At 42.1% G+C, this 24980-nt stretch overlaps 1 protein-coding gene across 3 annotated transcripts in view; it reads right to left on the reverse strand.

Annotated features, from left to right (window-relative positions):
* Positions 1 to 325: 325 nt before the first annotated feature.
* NFATC2 (nuclear factor of activated T cells 2) overlaps positions 326 to 24980 on the reverse strand; it is a 94734-nt gene continuing 70079 nt past the window's right edge. For 2 of the 3 annotated variants that reach the window (XM_042801179.1, XM_042801177.1), the window contains exon 10: positions 326 to 397. In XM_042801179.1, the coding sequence (XP_042657113.1) occupies positions 342 to 397 (56 nt within the window). In that variant the 3' untranslated portion in view covers positions 326 to 341. Of the gene's footprint in view, positions 398 to 4740; positions 4829 to 24980 lie in introns of all 3 variants that reach the window. The other variant, XM_042801178.1, reaches the window with a different exon arrangement.

Consider the following 24980-nt stretch of genomic DNA (forward strand, 5'->3'; position numbering starts at 1 on the left):
GTTCAGGAGTGACATATCACTTCTTCCTTATTACTAAGATAGATCAATACATAGATAGATATTTTGCAGCAGGCTTGAAGAGTTTCCTCAGACAGATGCTGTTATACAAGAACAATACGATCTTTGGACGAAAGGAAGGGTGTCCTTCTCAATGTTTACAGAGAGAGGTGGCGAGTTGCTTAGTCAAGGCTGTCAGCTTGATGCCAATACATTGTTCCTTGCATTGAATTGGTGCCTTGAGATGAACAGTTAAGGAAGCAGGAGGTTGCAGGGGCATTGGAAGTATCTAAGAGGTCAGTTACGGAAGGATTCGGTAAAAGTTGTCTCACAAATCTCTTCTTCTATGTCTGATTTCTGGCAGGGAGTCCAGAAAATTCCTTCCTGATAATTTCGTTAACTGTGAAATAAAAGAAAGAGGAAGAAATGTTAGAGTACATTCAAAATCACGAGAAGCAAAAGCAATCCTTGGGCAGTTTGCTGTTAAGCTGAGAACATCCCCTATGTATTCATAACATAATTTTATTAAAACCTAAAACTTTTACTGCTATTTACCCAAACTACATATTTTTGAAAGGCAAGGAGAAGGAGCAGAGAGAGGGGGTTTACACTGTGTTCAGCATGGTTCAAGTACCATAAAAATACAACTGAGAAGCTGTACCATGCATCTAGTACATGCTATATGCCTTATATAGACAACACTTTCCGTCTTTCACAAACAATACCCACAGTAAAAAAGCAAAATCTATAAGTATCTAAGCATTTTAACATGTTCATTAGGCTGAAATAAGAACATTTTGAAAAGAGAAAGGACAGGTTTGGAGGAAATATAGCAGACAGTGCTGAAAACACAGAGATTGCAATTCAGGTGAAAGAGTGTTAGCTTTTTTGTGCTAGGTTGGTTGGGGTTTTTTTAAATCTCGCTGTAGACCCTATTTGCTCTACATTTTTATTATAGTTTGTTTGTAAACTGTAGCATAAGCAAACTTTCATGCACCACTGTGATACTCTAGGAGGGTGGGACAGGCTTGTTAATAAAGCTCAACAGAAGACACTGAAGAACTTTGTTCTCTGCTTAAAAAAATCAGAACAATATTACGTTACATACAACAGCCATTCTCTTCTGTGTATCTTTCACACTTACTTGTCTAAAGCACCCTTTGGTACCTCCTGGAACAACAATTGTCTTTCTAGGCTGCACTTTGATTAGGACAGACCTAAAACATGAGCATTTTGGTACAAAACTCCCAAACTGCCTGTTTTGGGGCTCCATTTCACATGCAGTTCCTTGGCACTGTATTCAACTAGGGGGTTCACAGTTTGGAAACTTTTCATCTAATTTGACAAATTTGCCTTAAAAACAAAAAACCAAATTTTCCAAGGTTTCAGATCCCAGATCTAAGTGATATTTCAGGGCTAAGACAAGTACTAACTCAAACCAAAGAAGACCCTCACCCAAGACTGAAAAATCCTCAGGTGTGCAGCTGTAAGACTCCTCCATATTTAGGTAAATTTCTAACAAATGTATATGAAAAAAATTAATTAACATTGTATTTCACCACTTCCCACAATGTAAAAAAATGGTGCCCAATCTCTTATTGTCTCTGGGAATGGGAACACATGTATTAGTTTTTAATAGTTATGACTAGTAGTTTGAAATCTCCCTCTACTCTACATGCAATGGAATTTATCTGTGAGAAAGTAAAATCTGTGTTTTACGTAAAGCTCCAGCTGTATGGCTGTCTGCTGTGGTGGGCTACACTCCTCAAGGACTCAGTATTCGCACAGAGCATGGCACAGGTGCTTGACAGGAGGTGCAGGGAGCCAGCTCTCTGCATAGCCAGGTACAGTAAATTCTCCTGAAGGGACCTCAGCCTGTGCCACACAAGGCAGTTTTCATCACTCGGTGCTCAAAAATCCCACCATTAACAGCCCTGAGTTTATCTCTTTCTAATTCCAGTCAAAAAATGTCTGATTCTAACCGGATTGGTTCCTCTTGAAGAGGACATGGGCAGAAACGCATTGCTGGCAGCAGAACTCCTGTCCTTTCCTGCTGCTCAACTTTCTACCTGCCACCATCATCTTTTGGCTTCTATGAGCCTTTTGGGTGAATTCTTGCAAATAAAGCACATATGTAGGGTATCTGGTGTGTTGCTGCTCTGCAGTGCAAGCAAGCAACCAGTGGGAGGTGAGGTTGGTTCACTTTCAGGCAAGAAACCTCCTCCAGCTCAGTTAGAAGAGCTTCCTGTTTGCTCTACCCAGGAAATGACAGGAGCAGGTCTTCAATGGAAATTTTTCACAGCCTCAGCTAAAAATAGCAGTGAGGTAAAAGAAGTGGGCACCCACTCTTACAGGGTCATTTCCTTTCTAAAAACAAGTGGGCTGAGACTGCGGGCCGATTTATTTATCGACACGTTTGTTTGAGCAGCTAGTGTACCAAAAATACTTTGTATGAGTTTCATTTAATACGGCCACCACTTGTGGAAATACTGGAGCCAACAGTCATCTTCGTCTAGGAAGGGTTAAATATTAAGTGAAAAGTGAGCAGATAATTAAATGGAGTTTACTAAACCTGCAGCCTTTCAAGGGGTCCAGTTTTGGTTCTGTGTCCCAGACTGAGGTTTAGGCAAAGTGAAATCCATTGTGCAGCACGAGCAGACTGGGAGCCTGGAGCCTGGCCAGGCTGGGGACCTCTGCTTGCTGGCTGCAGGAGGTTGGACAGTGTGGTCAAGGGCTTCCTCAGCCTGCAAACTTCACTTTCCCTCCTGTGTGCTGCATGGGAGGTCAGCAGTGGGTTTTGTGGGCTGAGGTTATGGGGGATTACAATCTGAAAAGAGCTAAAAAGTTGCAGGGGAATGGTGAGCTGCAGAATCATGCTGGGGTGCAGCTGGGCTCCCTCTGTACCAGCTCTTACAGGTGGCAAATCGGATTTTTCTTGTAAGCATCTGAATGACAAGAGAGCTTCCTGTTATCAGTTGGCCTAAACATCTTGGAGTCACCTGAATTTCACCTAAATCCAAGGGGTGAGGAGAGTTAGGTGTAGTTCAAGCTGGGCGACACTCGTCTGGGAGCTCTAAGGAAAAGATGTGTAAATCACTTATTGTCACAGCACAGACAACTGGAGACCCTAATCTACAGAGTCCCTAAATCTAATGAATATATAAACGTAACAGGAATGGATTCCAAGGCAAGTACCTCTCTCCCAGCCTGGAGTCACCTCCAGACCAAGCCTAGTGAAATCACACATCTTTGGTGATCTGCTCCAGATTTGGAAGCACATGAATCCAGATCCAGGTATAAACTCAGTGACTTGGGTTTCAATATTAGGTTGAACAAAATCGGCAAACTGAATCTAAACTTCAGAGGAAGCTGAGATCATGTGCTGAACTTGCTATTCTGATCTATTTTTTTTTTGGTAGCATGGTTAAAATGTATCTCAAGTATCGGTTCTCATTATTTGCTCATTTCTAGCAGAGAGGAAATGGAGATTATATGATTAATAAATAAAATATTGTTATTTAAGGTGCCTGGCATGTGGCAGCTCTGGAGCACACTGCTATTGATCCATTTAATGAGAGAGAACTGATTAAAGGGGGCCATGAGGACATATGCAAAGATAATGGAAGATTAAATCATAAGAAAAGATATTGAAATTACAGCTGACATCAGCCACCCAGACCAAGGAAATGCCTAGTTAGGCCTGAATCCCTTTAGCATATCCACTGTTAGATACTGCTGTTGTATGAGTATTACAACAGCCCCAGTGCTTGGAGATCTCCAAGTTAGCTGAATGCAAGAGGCTGGCTGAAATCATGGGAGAATGTCTGTGTTCTTCTAGTCACTCAGCTTTGATGGGTTACAGTCAGTCTCTCAGGCTCCAGTCCTCAAAGATGTTTAAGACTCTAATTCACATCCTCTCAGATAGAAATCTGGAGTGTATTGACTTGCGGGATGATAGTGGGTTGTATTAAATACCGAGCTTCAACTAGTAGTCCAGAGACAGAAAACAGTCTCCAATTTTAGCTGGCAATGAGTCAGGCTCCTTGTAATTGATTATATACACGCACACACACTCATATGTATGCGTGTGCACACATTCACACACGCATTGGAATTACAGCTTTACTAGCATTATTCCATTAGTATGTCTGGAATAACACCGATGAAGTTGATGTTGTCACAGCACTATACCCGTGGCAGTGACTGGGGTTTTGTGCCTTTTGAGGATCCAGCAAGAGTGAGGGTCTCATCAGAGGAGGCAAATCTCAGCTCCAGTGGGCTCCTCCCTGCAGCGGGCAGGTATCCTGCAATATTCCATGTTTGCTCCGCTGACATGGCCAACAGGCCTTTTTACATGCAAAGCAAACAGAAGACATGCAGGGAGGAACTAATGGTGTAACAGGGACTGGGGAGGAAAGTTGAACCCTGAATTTTTCCTGTGCCCTCAAAACATGACCAGGCAAACCATGGTCCTAACATGGCTCCATCTGATGCCTGGGAACAACAGGATGCCTTAGCCCAGCATGCACAACCCCATCTCTCCTTCCCTGCCCACCAAGCCCCAGCTACTTCAGGACAGCTCTGTGTTACACAAGTGGGGAAGAAAAAGAATGAAAAAATAAGTAAGATTTTAAACCCTTTAAGCCAAATAAAAAGGGGCATGACTTTTTAATTGACAAAAAAAAAAAAAAAAAGGTTAAGAGAAACACACAGCTGGAGAAAAGGCAGAAAAATACCAATTACCTTTCTTTTTGATTGCTTGGATCAAAGATCACAGTCATTCTTTTTCATATAATGTTTTGTATCCAGCTAAGGTGTGTATCTATCAGCTCTGAAAAAGATTTGCAAAACCATTTTTGAGAAAAAAAGGTAACCTCTGACCTATGTTGCAAGGCCAAATGTTACAGTTTTCATCTACTCTTTCATTTTGTGGTTTAATTTATTAAAAGGACATTTCAGCATATACAATACATAAGGCAGAACTTAACCACTGACCTTTCTGTTTGCTCAGATCCAGCACTAGATTTTACTTTTTTCCCTCTTTTCTCAACTGTTATTATTTAAAAATAAGTATGCAAAAAATTACACTCCTAAATTAATCACAAAACATGCTAAATGCTGATAATTTGATCTGAGACTTCAGAGGCACAGGAGGTCCATGCGTCTTGTAAGTCAGGTCAAAGACTAGTCACTGCCTTTTGCAAAATTCAATTATATTATCATCTTAGTGGCCCAAATAAAATATGACACATTTATGCCAGATCAAAAGTCAGTCCTTTTTAAATAAGAGATCTAACCACAGTGGCTGTGTAAATTAGTCTTGCCTTAATTGTAAGGAACAGGGAAGATATATGCAAAGAAATTAAGAAAGTTACAATCTTTGCTTCAAACACAAATAAGGTGAATTTTTTTTCTCATAAAATGGCAATATTTAAAATTCAGTTGATTTTTTTTTTCTGTCTGATATGTTTAGATTTCTTTTTCATTATGAAAGCATTTGGCACTTCTGCAAAACCATGTGAAAATTAAAAAAAAAAAACAGTTGCAATGTTAAGGAGGAAAAAGTGTTTCTTAAAAACTAAGCTAGTTTTGAGTGCAAGATTCAGAAGTGTCTTTGGTGCTGGAATTCAGGTGACTATATATAGAAAAGAAATATTTTACTTGGCTCCCTAAGATCGTGCAGCCACGTATCATACACTGGAACCTACCACTCAGTACACAGCCTATTTTATATTCTGCATCCTGGAAAATCAGCTTTTGCACATGCAAGCAGAGCAAGTAATTGACTAGCAAATACAAACTTAGGTGTATGAAGCACAAGGAACCCAAACCCAACAAACTGTGATGGGGAAAAATACCATGGGGGGAGGGGTGTTTTATAAATCAACAGCAATGAAAGGCTTTTTTCTGAAAATGGGGACGTAGAACTACTAAGAGGTTATTAGCTGAAAAACTTTAATTACTTGTCAAAAAAAGGTATTACTCCCAGTTGAAATATGCCAATAGATGAACCTCACAACTTGTCTTCCCTGTCCTGTTTATAATCTATGTAGTCTGTGTAAACTCTTCAATGCCATCCAGCCCAACAGCAACAAGATCATCTCCATTACTTAAGCAAACTCTCAGAAGTTACTAATTTCAAAGTAAGTGGCAATTCAAGTCTCATGATGTATTTTTGCTAATAGTTTCAATAGGCTCAAAACTCATCAGCATCCTTCCATAATTTAACATCATAATATAGATATCTGATGGAAAACAGAATCTAAATAAAATGCATATTTTTGGCTAAAGCGTGTCCCAATTGAAATCAGTATCTAAACTCCTTGAGATTCACAGAATCTGGATTTCACTTATGACATTTAAAATTCCTTCCCTTATATTTCAATGTAATTCCAGAGTGAGGTGCAAAAATAAAACAATCGGTATCTGTGGTACTATCCTACCCAAAATCTTTAACAGGAAGCAGGGTGTGCCTGTAAGAAAAGAGCATAAAATGCAGATAGCATTCCTGCTAAAAAAAAGTCAAGTGTTCTAAATGCACTATATGTCAAGCCAATCAAGAAGCAAATACTCAAAACATAAATCTGTCTGTGACACTTTCCCAGAAATTTTATGGATTTTCTAAGTACTTTCGTTATTGTCAGTAGGCTTCCAGAAAAGATCAACAGCCTCCCACTACAAAACAACTGCATCAAAACTGTCAGGAAAAAGCATGACCTAGTGGTTAAAGCAGAAGACTGGATAGTGGAAATCCAGAGCCTAGACCTCTGTTATATCATCATCTTGCCATATGGCCCTGGCCAAGTAAAAAGTATCCCTGAAGGACCAGATTTATTACAGGTTTCCTTTAGTCTGAAAAAATGCAGAAAGACTGTGAAGGTCACACTCATGGAACTGAAATCACACCTGCCTAACTAACAGAAAAAAGTCTGAAATGATGATGACCTGCGTAGAAAGAGCCTAAACTAAGAATGTGGATGTAGTAGAGAACAATCATTTTGAAAAGTCCCTACAGGGAAGTTTTAAACTCCTTAGGTAGTTTAGATCTCCAACTACCAAAGGCATGAGGTGCTGAGCTCGCTTACGCACTCTAAAAATCCCAACAGGCAACAATTTAAGTTACTAACCTAAAACCTTTAAACCTATAAATCTCAGTCAATATTGGAACGCTCAATACCTCTAAAAATTAGGTCCTAAGTATTTCTATTAGGAAACGGAGTCAGCATAGGTAATGGAGAGCACTTTGAAGAGAGAGACCTGCTTTGACTTTGCTGTATAGCATCTAAAGTCAGGAGACTAAGGAGCATCCCTCAGCCCTGGGGATGCCTTCTGGGAGGCATGGGTACCACTTTTGAGAGGCTGCACAGATGCTCTCCACTGACTGCGCAAGAAGTCTGTGACTGGTATCCCTAGACCATTGGTAGCTTGAATAATTTCTTTTAGACAAACAACCCTTTGCTTTTGTTTATTCATGTACTATCCTCAGACAGAAGTTACTCTGCAGTTCCTCCAGCAAAGTTCTCCTCAGTGATACAAAGCAATGCGACCAGTTACATGGGAAGGAAAACAGAGCAGTTTGCAGCAGTGGAGATAATGTGAAATCTGTCCTGCTCTCCCTGTACCACCTGTCCTGCCTGGAGCTGTTGGGTGTCTGTCCTATTTTGCCATGCTTCACTTCAGCTTGTTACACAAATGGTTACAATCTTGTAAATCAGTAATAAATTGCACCTCAACCTGTAAGTGATTAGTAAAAATTCATTACACTTCCATGGCCAGAGGTCTTGCACACAGTTAATCAGTTAAGAAAAGAACTGGGTGTTAACTCGTTGTTTAATTCCCTGGAAGACCAGTTTATTGAGACCCTGTAGCAAGAGGACTGAAATCTGAAGTGCAAACAATATATGGAAGAATGACATTGCTTACTAATTACACACTCTCCTGGAGAAACAGGTGCCAAATGTTTCCCTAAAGTGAGATGAATGGGTGAATTCTAAGGCTGAGCAGGTGCCATTGGTGGTACTTTCAGTTATTTAATCTGTTTGATCCCTGTTTGAATCTATTGGGAACCAATGAGTTGAGTTTTCTAGACACCTGCTCCATGAACTAGGAAACAGGGACTATGTGATATTTGAAGGAGACCCATACAAACACACATGAGATTTCTCATCCTGGGTTGTTGACTGGAACAGCAAAAGAATGAGCAATTTTTGCTCCAGAGTGTGATTTCCTGTTTGCTTGATGGATTTCAGTATTTAGTTATCAATTTTTTATTATAAACCCTGCCTACACATCGACTGGAGGAAGAATCTGCATCAGCTGGCAATCCGGAAAGTGCACCTTCAGGCACAATTTCACACCCTTCCCCTCCTGCCCCGTTAGGCTTCAGCATATCACCGGGGGAAGCCCTTGGAGCTCATCTGCAGGCTCAGTCCCCCTGATGTAAAAAAACCCATAATTTATAGGAGTTGCATCTTAGTCACTGCATGAGTACAATGGGAAGAGGCAGCCCATCAAACCAGGGTGTTTCTTTAAACCTCATTCTCAGAACCCCTTTCCTGCCCAGTTCACAGCACTGAACATACTGAAACCAAACCCGAGGGATGGCAGCGTTCAGGGTGGCACCCAGTGCCAGGAGCCAGAAATCCCATTCATGGGTTACCTGAGAAGGGACTGGCTCTGAATATTAATGCTGACACTGCCTGGAACTATATGAATATGAATCAAAAACTCTTGTATTATTAAATATGCTAAGATGATGATAAATATCCTGTTTGTTTATTAGATAAAACCTTTAAGTCTGTTTAGTCACTACACATAAGTCATAAAGGGACTGCAACAAGATGTGATAGCTTTGTGCAGTTCTACGAGTGTCAGCAGCCACTTTAGGAAGGGTACCTTGAAAGTGGAAAACTAGATCAGCCTGGGTGTGATGAGGAACTCCAGGCCACCGTGGATTTGGTTTGTAGTAGCTTTCCATAACAAAGTCTTTTTTTAACTGACTTTCTTTCTGCTCACATATATTTAGATATGACTTTCATTCTGCAGTACTCTGATGCCAGATAGTTTTGGCTGAAATTGTAAGGGAAGGGACACGTGTTTGAGTCATGCAGTTGGCTCTCTCTAGTTGATAGTTAGCAAGTTACAGAGAAAAGATGAAGTTTGTATTTAGTTTTATTTAACATGCAATGAGACCAAGTAAAATATTCCAAGTAGAATATGCACATAATAAATAAATAGAGAAAAACTTATACCAGATGGGATGGAGTTAATTTTCTTAAACCACATTAGTTGGCTAAACCAATACAAAAGTATTAGGATGATGGACTGAAGCTTAAGAAAGACAAGGCAAGAGTCTTCATTTTGTCACTCCTAACTCTTGATCTAACTCTGCAGCAGCTGCTGCTGCAAAGCACAAGGGTGAACTGTGCTCGCATCTATTTTTGTGTGCGTGGTTTGGACCTTATGAATTTGCTACATAACTGCTGAGATAAGCAGTGCCATTTGGTATTAAGACGTATTTCTTTTAGATTAAAAACAGCAAAACCAAAGGAGGTTGGTGATGAATTTTTCCTACAGTAGCTTGCACCTCATGGTTTAAAAGCTAATGAAATTGGTAATAGATACCACAATGCCTCTAAAATAGTAACTGCCGGCAGGAAAAGCACACAAGCGATAGCACTATTTATTCACATGTCACTTTGCAGTTTCATCATTCTCCCAGACTTAACCTATTTACTAAGAGGTGATATGAGTCATTCAGTGAAGTGTTTCAAAAACAGAAAGAGAAAAGAGAATGGATGGGAGAAAGCTATTTTTTACAGGAAATGATTGGGGGGTAGGAACCGAAGAACAGTTACAGCATGTTCAGGATTAGCTGAAAGTAACAAGAATAGGCAATGCTGCTGCTTTTTAAATTTCTGTCACAAAGGAACTACCAGAACAAATATTTAATTGAAGTGAAACAAACCATTTAACAAATATTTAATTATAGGGAAGCAAACCATATTACCCTTCTCTTTAGGCAGTTTTGCAGGGGATGAACAGTCAATAATGTAATCTGTTTTCCTCCCTTGAGCACTAGCGCTTATGTCTATTAAACCACAAAACTATTTACTGGCTCTAATTCTCTGGCATCTTATCTTCTGCTGTGTCTTAACTTTGCAAGCATCCCCGATGAAGGGCTTGTGGATTCTTGCAGAACTCGAGCCTCTCCAGCAAACCAGGTTTACCTCCAAACATGTCTGAACTGAATTTTGAGCCTGGTTCTCAGGAGAAAACAGCCAGCAGAAAATCACTGTCCCAAGGTAACAAGGAAGATGCACAAGTGGACTATGAACAATTTTGCCAGACAAACCAAGCTCTCCTCTGGAACAGGCATGCAAATAACCTTCTGCTTGCAATTACTCTGCTTTCACAAACAACTTTGGAACAACGAGTGCAAAGAAGGCATATGTTTCCTATGTGCTTTATTTTAAAGAGGACTACAGGCAGTAGGCACACTGTTCATAGTGAAGAACACTGAGCAGGGGAACACATGAAATCACTTTTGTGCACAGATTATTTTTCTATCATGACTCCACATCCTTCAGCAAATGAATATTTGGGGCCAGATTCTTCCTCCCTTTGCATTAGGCACTGCAAGGCAAGCGCTGTTTGAGGCGCTCTGCTATCAGGAACTGCCTCTTCAGGCATCGGAAAGTGATAGGCACCACTAAAGAGGTCTTGCCAATGGGAGCCCAGGACAGCTGAGTGCTTAACTTTGGGGCTACAGTTACAAATCCCAAATTAGCTGGAAAGAATCCAGACTATTAAATATTTAAGTGGTTATTGACAGTGTGTTACAATTCACATATAACAATGTCGAGGAGGTGCCACATACAAGATACTGAGTGTCTGCCCACATCCATCTGTTTGCTTTTATTTTGCACTTTGACTGTAAGTCCTTTGAGGCAGGAACTGCTTTTATTCCTTTGCAGTCAACACAGCATCTGCCACAATGGAGTTCTCATCTGTGCGGGGGTTTCTAACATAATATAATGTAATAATAAAAATACTACATAATACTACGAAGTATACGTATAAATCAGAGACCATACTACATAATACTGTGGAGTAGATGTATAAATCAGAGAGCGTTATGAACCAAGAGAATGAGCTAATTATAAGAGAAACCCCTGACCAGAAAAGGGAGTGCAAAAGGCTATGGGGAGCAGATACTGTAACTGACTTTGCAACTCACCTCAAGGCCAGGAACATCTGACAGTAAATAGCTTGAGAGAATAAGAAAAAGGTATATGCATCATCCAAAGACTTCAAACTTTCAATTTGAGTCAATGACACAAATGAGAAAGCTTGTGAGAAGAAGGAGAAGGGGAAGAGAAAGAAGAAAAAGAATAAGAAAAAGGAAAAGAGAAAAAGAAAGAGAACAAGAAAAATAAGAAAATGAGATAAATTACCAGAAATAGAACTGAGTTCCTCAGTGTTCAATAGCTGTTGAGGTGACTATCTTTAGCTGAAGTGCAGCCAGCACCATTGAGGTTGGGCAATTCCCAACCTCACCACAATAGCAATAACCTACATTTGTTCAGAAATTAGCCCTCAATTATTTGCAGATCTCCCATCCCAATTTCAGATCAAGATGTAGGAACAACCACCCAAAGAGACTGCCCCAGGGAATCCTTCCCAGGATTTAATGATGAGCCATCACAAATTTTCCAACTGTGAGGTCTGAGAGCTGTGTGTATCCCCATGCAACCCAGGCAGGAGGCAAAATACTATGCTCATTGCACTGTCTCAGAGGCATGCTACAAGATGCTGCAAGTACCTAGCAAGACCATCCTAATCACTCCCAAGCTCTCATCAGCTGTACAACAACGTCCTCCTTTATATAAGACTTTGCATAGCCAGCTCATGAGCTCTGCATTTGTAGCTCATACTGAACCTATTAGTTTGCATTTAACGATCCATTGCTACACTTCCTGGGTGATTTCCAACCAAACAATGAAGGCTTTGGAACCACATCATAATAAAACACCCTCTTGCCTAAAATAAAGATAAAACTTGCTTACGTTTGATATGATCTCATCTGACTACAGAACACATTCGGAAGCAATTGGCAGGCTGTCCCCTCGGCTAGGAACGCGGATTGAATAGGAATACTGTTTGTCCTGCAGTTGGGGAACTAGCCACAGACAGCTGGAAGGCACAGCAGTAGCAAAGTTGAAGGCCAAGATCACCATTACTCTTTCTGAGAGGTCTTGGAAGGAGAGTGGCTGCCAACAGGAATGAAATGCCCCAGCTAACACACAGGGTAATGAAACTATATGAAGCCACTGGATATCTTTCACAAGGACAGATTTTTAAAGGTATTTTGGTAGCTAACTCTCAACTAAATCACTGTGGATTAGACATCTAGCCACATTTTAAAAGATCAAATACACAGAGACAAGCATCTGGCCTAGACTGCACCCAGTGTTTCCCTGACAGACAAGATAGAGTAAGTGTTGGGGAACACCAATTGATAACATCCTACGATAGGAACTGGGGGGTTGTCCTTTGGGATGATGAGTAGAGATGGGAAGGTTTCTGCACTTGTAAGGGTTGACTCATGGATGGGGAGATAATGCTGACTCCTTGCATGCTCCTTGCAGCATCAGCATGAGGAAGGCTCACAGCATGTCTGGGCAGTGCCATGATGTGACTTCACCATCATCACCATCGTGGAGCGACACTGCACAGTGCTGCCATAATCTCTTCTCTAGGACATGGGAACAGCTCTGATGGCTGACTACCACCAGCTGCTGTGCTTTGGTCCAGGATCAAAATGGAGGGGAAGGACAGCGGAGCAGCCACGGTGTGGGGAAACCCAGCTGAAGCAATAGGACAGCTGTCCAGCCTAACCTGCGCTCCCCTGTAACTTGTGAGGCTCGGAGACTTGGCTGTGAGCTGTAGCATGTCCTGCAGAGACTGTCCCAACCAGCTCCAGTTCCCGCAGTGTTCCTCGGCACTGCAGGACTGCCTGGCAGTGAGCACGGGTGCAACACTTCACACTGGAATTACCTGCTGGCCACAGCACTGATGAGCCCAGCAGCAGCAAAACAGGCAGGTGCCTGGTAAAGATGAGGGACTATTCTAGGTACTACAAAAACGCCAGATCTAGAGACCTAAAAATGAAAGTAATTTACTGGTGAGAAAATATAAACTATCCAAGAGCTTGGGTCTTCTCCCTTTTCAGCCAAGACATTAAAATGCGCTCAAGTTTAAGTGGACGATTAAGCCATGGTGACTTCAGAGCAGGCTCATGCTACAGTGGGTGCTGGGAGAAGGAAGAAGGAGCAACGTAGAACTGAAAACTCCCCCATTTTGTGCTGACAGCAAACACTGACCTTGGTTGAGCTCTGTCAAGCAGAGATCAGTTACATCCCATGGCCAAGCCAGCAGCCAGCAACCCGGCAGGGCTTGTCTGCATGGAGGTTGGGGTGGGAGCACACTCTGCCCAGGATGTGCCACAGGTCACACAATGGGGATTTCTTCCCAGGGGGTCCCTTTGACATGACTGTAATCAACACTAAAAATAATGGCGCACTTTATATTTGGACTGGAAATCACCACAGTTAATAGTGACAGCCAGCAGAGTCTCCAGAGAGGGTTTGGTCACGGCTGACCCTGGCTGAGATCTAAAAGATGATCAGGATAGAGAGGGCTGCAGCCTTTCATCCACAAAGACAGAGGTGTTTTCTATGGCTCAAGAGGGTGATCATCTCCAGTGGACACTCTCTCCCTTCTCATCACCTGTACTAGGTGCCCCAGAAACATCCCCCAGTTGCATTTCTCCTTCACCTGCCTGTGTGAGGCACTCAGCCTGGCCCTGCCACTGCATGGGGACAGCATCAGGAGTGGGCCAGAGAGCAACACGAGAGCAGCTGGTTTGGTTTGGGCTTCTTTTTTTTTTTTCATGATTCAGAAATGTCATCTGCATCCAGCTGGCAGTATTTTGGAAATCTGATGGGTTTTGTTTTCCTCGTGTGGTTCAGTGCGGCTGATGCTCCAGCTGCAAAACCCTCAGCAGCCAAGTGATCCTGCTTATAGTAACTATACATGAAAGCCTGTGTCCTGGCCAGCACCTCCTCTCCTGAGAGCACCCTGGGGCTCCCCTTGAGCAGCCTTCATAACACTCTAATGGGAGTGGTGCTTAACACCATCACAACCACACTAGATCAGAGCGTGATGATCAGGAACTGCACAAATAGGTATCTACATCAACTGATGTGGCATAGAAAATGTTTTAGTTGCATCCAACAGCGTCCTGACCCCGACTTCTGAACGCATTGCAATGCTTACACTGCAAACTGCAGTGTAACAAATATACTGTAAATCAATAAACTTCCAAAATGCTATGGTATTCCTATCCACTTTCAGGTTTTCTGATTTTTTCTGAAGTTTGAGTTTTAAAATCCCATATTGTCATGAATATAATCTATGTTATCTATATAAAGACTGTGATTCGGCAACATTTCAGGTTATACATGAATAAAGGTAATGCCTTTACACCTTTTCCTTCCATGATTCCCCCATGCCCATTTCAGTTGCCTGCTCTCTCTCAAGGCCACAATAATCCCCTCTTCTTTCCCCCTATCCCAGAGCAGATACCCCTGCTAGAGGTGGAGAACAGCTGGATTCAGAGTGCCTTGAAAGGCCTGGAGGGATGAAAGCGTGTTATAAGGAGGTTGGGGCTTGCTGAGACTTTACTTCCAAGGAACAAACTTTTAATGGGGTGTGGGTTATACATGTGAAAACATGGTGATTAAGTAAAGTTGAGACAGGGCTTTATTACTTACTTAATTTTTCCATTTGACAGCTGAATCCCAAGTCCCCCATTTTTATCCACACAACTCTAATTCCATGCTCAGTTACTCAGTGACATGGACAAAACCATCCATTACTGAATAGTCAGGTAAGTACAAACCACCACTAAATGTAGTCTGATCATGTAATTGGCCTTTACATGTCTCTCCTCTCCTGAGCAATAATAGAAACAATGTTGGGTGATTAATAACCCCGATGATTATATTTACCAAGTAAGATATAAAAGAAAGTATAAGTGATATGAAAGTGTATTTGCTGCAGCAGAGGTGTTCGGTGGTATGCTGGGGGTGCTTCCCTAGCAGGGGTGGGACAGTCCTGGGAGGCAGTGATGCAGTTCAGGGCCATGCTCCTGCGACCCAGCCTCTGTGTGCCCAAAGCCCTGGGGGGAAAGGGGTAGACAAAATCTGCTTTAGAGAATCCCTAACTCCGGCAGATGACACATTGTAGCCGAAGTCAAACAAAGAAGAAAAGAAAATATGTAGTGTGGGCTGCTTGTAGGATCACTAAACAAGTGGAGAGGGACTCTCTTCAATTTCCCTTTTACCTGGAAAGAAAAATAAACTGAAAAAAAAAAAAAAAAAATAACCCCACCACCTCTTTTAAGGGTTGGAAAAACCCTATTCGAGAAGGGAGATAGTTAAAAATGCCTCACTGAACACGTGCTGTTTTCCATCCCCCATAAGCAAGCTGTAGTGTCTTTTACCATGGCTGGCCTGGATGCAGGCATTTCACAGCGCGGCTGAGGCGGGGCGAGGAGCAAGAGGACGTGAAGTTTGCTGCGCTGTCCAGAAGATGAAAACACTAGTGCTGTTTATAGAGGGAAACCCAATTCGTCAGCCCAAATGAATTCCTGTGCTAATCCATGCAGGCTTCATGTTTTCCACCAGCCCCAGCCACTGTAAAGACTATCTTTAGGAGGCACAGTGTGTTTGGAAAGGAGCAGCTGGAAAGAGGGGACATTTATGCCAGCTTGGAAGGCTTTCTGGTATGGAAAAAGAGGAATGCTCTCTTGGGTCTCCCCACAAAATTAAAGCATCTTCATCCAGAGCAAAACGATGCCAAGCACAACAAACAAAAGCGGCTTTCCCCAACTCTCCTGGGCAGCCTCACTCCAGGGTTCACAATGGTTTCCATAGAACTTGTTTTGCTATCATAACAAATTCGATCTATCCAGGCATGATGGTGCACACTGTTTTCTAAAGACAAGAAAATTAATTTCCTCACTAATTTGTCTGCCAAAGCATTTTTGTCTAGGTGCCACAGACAGGGACTCCCCAGATAACTAGTGCATCTGCCTGTAATCTGAATGCAGCATACATCTTGAAAAGAAAAATCCTCAAGAGGTTTTGGTCCATGTGGCATGAGGAGAGTTACCTTTGCTGCAGAGGCTGGGGCAGAGGCTGCCCTCAGCTAATCACACTCGTTCCTTGGTCTCTGATCCTCCCAAGCTAAGCTAGCCTCGGCGCAGTGTGCCTGTGTGTGGCAACACAAGCTTCCTGTAATAAACCAGCCATCAACTGTGTGCATCTCATTGCATACATGGGAGGAAATGAACGTCTTGTTATATTGACCACAATCTGTTGAAATGCTAGTCAATATTAGTCTAACTGTGATTAAGGGCTAGATTATTTGCACGGCCAGGGTATACTCCCCAAGAGCAAGAGCTGCACTGGAATGTAACACACAGGAGAGGTTTCCTCCAGCCTTTCCACAGAAACACGCTCAGTAGTGATTTTGAAAAGCAGAGTTCTGCATGACAAAAAAAGTTGGAGGAGCATTTATTTAATGTTACATCTAAACTATGACCATTATCATAACAGCTTGAATTTTTGGAAAGTCTTCATCTTGATCTAAAATTTGCACTAGTTCTGAAGATGGGAAGAGCTATGAAATGTAATCAAGTATAAAACAAAGGTCCACAGATAATAATTCCTAAAACAGACATAATAATAGTTTTGTGTGCTTTTTATTTTAATAACAGCCTATAAAATTTATACTGGAGACAAATTTGTGTTAAAATCAATGGCATTTTTTAAAAAAGGAAATATATCTCAAAACATAGTAGAAGTTATTTGAAGACATGAAGCTGCAGGATGGCCTCAGGGAGAAGAGCTCTCATGTAACCCAGCCTACCTAGCTGAAAATCTCATGCTAGGGTTTGCTTGCTGGAAATCAGTATCTTGGGATGCTTTCCAAGAAAAAAGACAGCATCTCACTCAAAGCAAATGAACACAAATGAAGAAAAAAACAGAAAAGAAAAAATTAAATGTAATTTTAAGGAAAAAAGACTCACAAAACACAATGTAATTAAAAAATGCAGCTGCTAAGAGTTCTCCTCCAATTTGCCTCAGTTCTGGTTTAAACCAAGCCAGTTTGCTCACTGGACCCGCCCAGTACCTAGAGTGGCCCATGCTTGCAGACTATTTCCAGCCTTTGCAAACATCAATTTGTACAAAATTATAATTTCTTCATAATCAGTGACTTGAAGTGGGGGACTTCCTCAAGTCCTAAGGACAGCTTCCTAGGTTAGTGACCGTTTGCCCATAGAAATGCTGGGCCTTATTTTTAAGTGGCTTTGGCAAACCTGTGAAATATGGGATTAAGGCACAGGTACGGCAGTGCCCCTTCCCCTGGCATCAGTGGCCAAAGGTACTACCTGGGGGCAAGCTGGATGCACCATAACCACACAAAGTGTCTGAGGGCAGGTGCCTTTCAAAGTTGGGGCCTTCACAGACACTTTCTGCAAACAGCCCTGCTGCATCCTGGTAATAATTGGAAACCCAGAAGTGGCTGATGAAGACCCAGCACCAGGGGAATGCAATGTCTGGTACATCATCCAGCTTCCTCTGGCCTTGTGGCTACAGAGTCTCCTGGAACCAAGCTCTTACAAAATAACCGACGCTGCGTTGCTCATAATGACAGATATTTAACCCAGGGAGGTTTAACTGTCACAATACTTTCACCATTGACTCCCATACTTCTGAAGTAGCTCCCCCTTCATTTAGTCATTCTCAGTCTTTCCAAAGAAACTTAGAAACCACCTAAATAAACCAGCACCCATTGAGACACTGCAAATGTCATAAGAGTCATTCATATGTCTCACTATTTGTCCTACATTTGACTTGATTCATTCACAGATGATGAAGTCATTCATCATTAAGAAACCAAACCAAACCACACCGCAATTTGGGAATCTTTGAGTAGACTCCCCTGGCAGAGATGATCAGAGGGGATAATTGCAAACTCACACTCCTCTAATTTACTGCTAATTTCACCCTGGCCAAAATTATTCATTTCATGTTAAAACCAAAGGTTCAGAGTCCTTGCAAAAAGGAAGAGCAAGTCAACACATACGCATTGATAAAGGACTAAACTATGCTGTCACATTGCTGTGATGTCATCTGACTATTTCTGCAAGGCCTCAAGGTTTTCTCGTCATGCAGTGCACACTGTTTTGGTGCACAAACAAGGTCTGGCACACGACCACCACACTGCCAGCACCCTCCTTCCACCCACAAGTCAAAGCATGCCCAAATGCACACAGCTGGGTAGAAGCATGGGACAGTCTGCTTTGACCTTTACTTCCACACCTAACAATTATCCATGTGGAAAAATTCTCCCTCAGATGCAAACCTATCACTCACTTCAACATCCCCAGGCAGAAGTCAGTAATACTTTTCTCACTAAATCTAGTTCAATTACAATTTCACTCTAAGGAATAGTGTTTGTTCAGCTGAGGGCAGAGTTTAGCCTATGTTTTGGAGTACAGTGTTTCCAAATTAAAAAACCACAAAAGGACATGGCTTGATTAAAATGGGAACTGTGTGGATTAGGAGAACCTGAAGGAAGATGGAGAGTATTAGACCAGTTTCTCACTGAGTGAACTAGTGTTGCTCTGCTGAGTCACATGGGCATCACTGTTGAAGCCCTTTGATCCTCAGTGGTTTTACTCTAGTTAACAGTAGCTGAAAATTTAACTCTTTTATATCTAACACTGGTTAAATCCAACTCAAAGTTTTTCAAAGTCACTGTTATCAGACCATTAGTCATTTGAATACAGAGAGATCAGAGATTTATTTGCCAAACAGACTGTAGTATTTCTAGTAGAAGCACACCTAAACTGGAGAATATGAACATTTGCAAAGTTGGGAGTACTTTGATTTAGGGGTTTTATGCAGACCCCTTTTAGAGAGAGGATCCATCTGTGAATTTCACAGCTGGATGAATGCCCAGACTAATGTGCTGGCAAAATTGAAGCACGGGGACTTGGAGTGATGATTCGGACACAACTGCATTATTTATACATTTTAAGTTGGCTTTTACCTTCCTCTGGTTTCTTCATGGTAAACACAGAGAAAGTTGTACTGCAGAATGAGAAAGAGGGTGAAAGCCAGCAGCTGGTTGAAAATTCGAATTAGAACCTAATACGCTGAGAAGGGAGTTTTATGGTCTTCAAGGAATTGCTCTTCTTCCCCTATCTCTGACTCTCCTGCTGGCATGACTACAGACGTGCTGCTTGTTTTTCAAATCAGAGAAGTAAGAATGACCTATTAGGTCATCTAGTACCTCTTGTAGCCAGTGCAGGATTGTATTCTTGTACATTTGTCCAGTCTGTTTTTAAAATTCCTCTAAAAACATAATGCATCCAAATTAGAGCACAGAAGTCTCTTAGAACTGGTGAGTAAGCAGCACTATAAAATAACTGGGGAGTATAAGGCCATACCAGCTTCTGCTGGGCAGAAAAGTAGCTCTCACTACTTAGAGTTCTCATAAGAAAACTAACTTTTATGGGAAATTCAGATGATTCATCTTCAATTTTTTATTTTAAAATGGCCAGGGATTGTATTATTATTATTATTGTTATATTTCATATGAAACAAAGTATGAAAAGTAGGTGGAAGAAAAAATGATCTTAAATTAATCACCTATAAGTCTTCATTCTTGTGAGAGAAAAGATCTATACAGACAAAACGTCCCCCATCAACTATCCATGCTGCCTGGCAGGAGGTAACTAACTGGAAAAGTTCTGCCTGTGTGAATAATGCTGAGAATCCAGACATTTTTCTATAGTAGAAGACTTCATAACTGGCTTTCAGTTTGCATCATAAACTGACTGTGTATCTTTAAGATGGTTATTCTTGCCAGGCATTTTATTTCACAATAGTTAAAGAAATGTGCAGATGTTGTCCAAACTTTTCAAAGCAGCAGGGCTCTTTGCAGCTGCATGCAAGATTTCAGAAGTGCAGTTCAAAAATGGCTCAAGCTGCCTTTTTGCTAGCCATAGCAGAAGAGCTGAATCTTCCCATGTCAAAGCATATTGTACTTTAAGGGTAGAAAAGACCCTTACCCTTTTCCCACCTTTGCACATTCTTAACATTAACATAATTTGTAACAAATGGAACTGTGAAGAGCAGCAATGCCAAACCCAGGCGTTCAGGGTTCATGAGTCAGGCCTCTAATAATCATGAGGCTGGTTTTAAAATCATGCAATCAACCTCCCTCCCCCAAAGTTGTGTCATTTTTGTCTGCCTGGATTTTGAAAGACCAAAACACCAAGGTTCGTATTTTTAATGTTTTGGGTTTTCTTGGATTGTATTTGAGAGATCACTAAGCAAAAAATAACTCGTATTTTGCTGCAGTCACCTGCACAGGGACTTTTAAATCGCTATAGATATTCCAAGGCTCACAATGAAATTGCAAAAAATTAGCAAAAGCTTCAAGCTGCCACATGGATGTAAGCCAGTTCACTGGTTATACGATTACTGTGCAAATTTTAAAGGGGAGATAAGAGCATAAACTCTAAGGACAAAAACATAGCTGCAGGTTCCTTATATAGATGTCAGGGAGGGTACAACTTCCCTCAGGAAAGCATCTTTCTAATAAATAAATCCAGCCCATTGCATCATCTTTGCTGGAAGTTACTAACACTAGGATTCATTTTGAGGTGGTCAACATACAAAGCAAGCAGGCTGAGCTTGTGCAACTACTGCCCGTGTGAAAATCCCTTATATTACACTGGCTGTAGCTACCCCTACAAGTTTAGGCAGCTTAGCAGCACTGGTATTGCTGGTGGAAACCCTTCTTCCAATGCAGACATAGTCAACCCAGTACAAAAGCCTTTCAGTTAAACAGCTGGTGGTGGTTCCCTGACTTGGCATAAGCTGTGCTGATTCCAGTGTTTTTACACCAACAGAGCTGTGTCTATACAAGGGGTTTTACCATAATAGCTGTGTTAGCAAAATAATACAAAAAAATCAACCACCTTAACCAGCATAGTTATGTGGTAAGCTGCCTAAGTGTAAAACAAGCCTTGTTAAAGGTTTCCAAAGAGCGCTTCTCTGGTTCAATGCAAAATGGTGAATTTACCTCTAGAAGGAGATAACCCTCTTTCCTGCTAGGAACAGTTTTGTTATAAGCCATTTCCTATCCACACATTTCTTTCTTCTCATCTCCAAAGTCCCCATTTTTAAAAAAAGTTGTCAAAACAGTTACGATTTTGACGAAACTGAAAGAATCTCTGCATAAAACATCCAGTGCCACCCCTAGTTGGCATAAAGACCACTGATTCATCTTCCTTACATCCTGTACTTGCTCGTACAACAGCTTTGCTCTGTCTCCAGACTCTGCTCTAAAAAAATTAGGGTGTTTCTAACAGACACACCTGTTCTCGGTCACAGGAAGCATCTTACTTGCCAGCAATTGATTATTCACTTCTGGAAAGCAGGTAATATTCTTTGATACATACAGTATGAAAGGAGTGAGTGGACAGACAGAAAAAGGAGTAGCTCTGCCAATCTCTCCCTTTAGCGCAACATGTGTTTTAACAACCAAAGGCATGGCCAGCACAGCCCCAGTTCCTGCACACTCACACAACAGCTTCGTGTGTGTTTGGTACCCCCGCATCCGCGCAAGGGATGCAGCTGGGGGCACCTGGCAGCCTGGGGTGCCCTAGGCAAGTTACAGTTTTAACATGGACTTTCTGCATCAGCTGGGGCAAGTCACTTAAAACCTCTGTGCCCCACTTCACTGATCTGTAAGGGCTAGGGAAAAGCTTGTCTGCTTCTTTCTGCAGTAGAATTGCTTTAATTCATTACTGTTTCTCTGCACTCGATGAATAGTGTCACTGGACTGAAAAATGTTATTGTTGTTATCCCTTTAAATTGAAAGTGGATTGAAGGAATAAAAGTAAATGTATGGTCTATTTTGGCAGATGTCTTCCAACAGATGGGTGTCTATGGTCTTCTTTATAAGAGCTGTCTGCTGTCTGTGATTCAGACCGTCTAAGGAATGCCATGAGCGTGGAGTAAATGGACAGCAAGTCTGGGAAAGGACTTTATTGTGGTTTAGAAGCTTTCAATTCCCAACTGCATGAACAAGTTCTTTTTTTCAAATAACTCTTTGCCAGTGTTTCAAAACTATCATTGAAAATTGCTTGATGCCTTCTGAAAACTGAGCGCATTCTGCTGATAACAGTCCACTGGTTTAGCCTTCAAACGGTGGCATGCCTTCCACCAACAAATCACTAGAATTGGGGTTTATTGTCTTGGTGCATCAGTTTGTGGTGGGACCCTGCCCATCGAGGCACTGAGAGAGCGTTCACGTACCCATCCTGCAGTGTCAGTTCTTGGCGGCAGTGCCCGTGGTCTCCTAATGGAGTCTGCATGTTCTTTTGAACAGGAAATGCTTTGTAGCACAACTTGCCTGTGGGCACTTACTGCACCAATTAAAGATTCCTGAGCTCGAGAACAAAGAGGTGCCAGTGGAACTATGGTTTTAATCACTTGATTAATTTTCTTCCTTCCTCCACTGCTGATTTTGGATGTATGGGTTTTTCTTTCTCTCGCTTTGTTTTGTTTTGCATGTTTTTAGGCAGCAGGACAGCCGCTCAGACAGACTGCTGGGGAAAAAGCAGTCTTGAAAAGGGGATGGATTTGTCTGAATTTGCAAATAGTGAACTGTTTCTAGAGGTGAAGAACATCAGTTGCCAGCCTGCCATAACAATACAAATACTTAGTTCTTATCCAGGTATGCAGCTTTTTTTCCTGAGAATCCATGTGAGTTTTAGTAACATGAATGAATTAAATGCTTAACTGTACTAGAGGGAAGGATAACAAGATACTTTTTAATAATGGTAAACTGAGGTACAGGGAAGTGAAATACTTCGATGCAAGGCCAGGCTCTGACACAACCCAGGAGACCTTCCTCCTGATATACTGACCTTTCTGCTTCCTGCCAACAGACTACAGGTTTTTGGGAGCAGAATCATCTTTTCGTTCTCTTTTCACATTGCCTCTAGAAAAGCAAGACTTTGGCACTTAGATCCTAACACGATACAAACTCACAATAGCAGTGCTCCAAAATTAAAGCATGTAGCGTACCCACGGAGTGCTGTAAGATCCCAACAGAGAACATAAAATCTGGAATAATGTGAGTCAGAGCTTCAAGAATGAGTCTGATGAATACATAGATTTGCTAGAGTGTTTGAGCTAAATGTTTTGGAGAACATACATGCTTTACTCTTAGTCAAACTCTGCCTGAGCAGAAAATGACCACACCTTCTATGAAAAGTAGTTATAATTAAAAACAGAGCATGGCTTTTTTTGATGCAAATTGTTGCTCTAACTGAACCACAGCCCATTTGCAACATTCAGATTCACTCCTGTCTAAAATGCCAGGAAACAGGAACATTTCCCCCTCTGCCCTGCATTGCTATTCTACTCTGTGCATGGACACATGATGAAAACAGCTACAAACCAAAATAAAACATGCTCCTAAAGCCATCATATTCTGTGCTTTCTGGGAATGAAATCAATACAGTGTTAGGGTAGAAAAGCATCTTCTCTACAGCCAGGCAGGTGGCCGGACCCCTGGCCCCCACTTGTGCAGCTCCACAGCTCTAATGCAGAGAGGGATTAAAACTGCCTTCACCATACAGCTGAGGTTCCCCCAGCACAGGGAAATCCCCACCTGGCAACAAGCTGACAGAGCTGGCTTCGTGCCACCCCCTCCTCCATCCGCCGTGCAGGGGCTGGGGAGGGTGAGCAGGATGCTCACAACGTGCTAGCACCCGAGCCAAAGCCCTACGGGCTGCATTGGCTGCGGGGGGGGGGCCCTGTGTCCTGCCTTCCCTCCTGGCTCTCCTGATCCCTGCCTTTCACCCACACACGCACGCTGGTCTCCCCGAGGAGCACATGGAACCAGCACAGATGCAGAGTGGTCTGTGCACTGCGGGAAGGGTGACGAGAGACCGAAACCGGCAGGAAAGAGCTCGGCCCCTGACTGCCGCTTACTCAGGGCTGGTACAGTAGCTCTGCTTCTCGGGTCCCCAGGAGACCTGGGGTTTCCTGGAGGTACACCCTGCTCAGGCTTGTGCCTAACAGCTACCGGCCTGCAGAGAAAAAGGCTGGTCAGAAAAGAAAGATTCTTCCTGAATGTGGAGGAAAGAAGGGAATTGAATTTCATTTCATGCCACTGTGGGGACAGACTGTAGATTTTCTTGTTGAACAAAAGAACACAAAGAGAAAATGTAGGGACCTAACACGCTCTGAATGGTTTTGGATGAGACCCATGGTTAGGGAAATGGTTACTGTGGTGGGGTGCAAAACTGCACAAATTAACGTATTGCATATAGTGAAGGTGATCGAAAGTGCTGGTTGATTTACAAGCACCACAATGCACAGCCTGCAGATCCATTTTCTAAAGAAATATCTGCTGTGTCTGAAATTTTCTGTGAAATATCAGTTCACTATAAAACATCTCCGCTGATCGGCAGTTTGATAAACCACTACACAAGCATCTGCCTTGCTTTTCTCCTCCCCATTAAAGATTACTGGTGCACCAAAAATCATTTAGAGCTGCTGTATCAAGCAGACAGTTCTCAGTGTCAGATGTGGTTAGATAGTTACTATTTGAATAATGACAATCATTTTTCTTCATAAAATAAAAAGCACACAACATGACAGCTGAACTGAAAAGAAGAGCTAAATCTAAGGCAGGCAAGTTGATAACATTCAAGACAACAGCTACACGTCCATTATTTGTATACGAAAAGAGCCTAACACCATACTTGACACTCAATCTCTACAACGCACTTCTAGATCATGCCTCATCTGAGTGCT

This window comes from Tyto alba, unplaced genomic scaffold (genome assembly GCF_018691265.1).
Source record: "Tyto alba isolate M040663 unplaced genomic scaffold, T.alba_DEE_v4.0 Super-Scaffold_33, whole genome shotgun sequence".
NCBI lineage: Eukaryota > Metazoa > Chordata > Aves > Strigiformes > Tytonidae > Tyto > Tyto alba.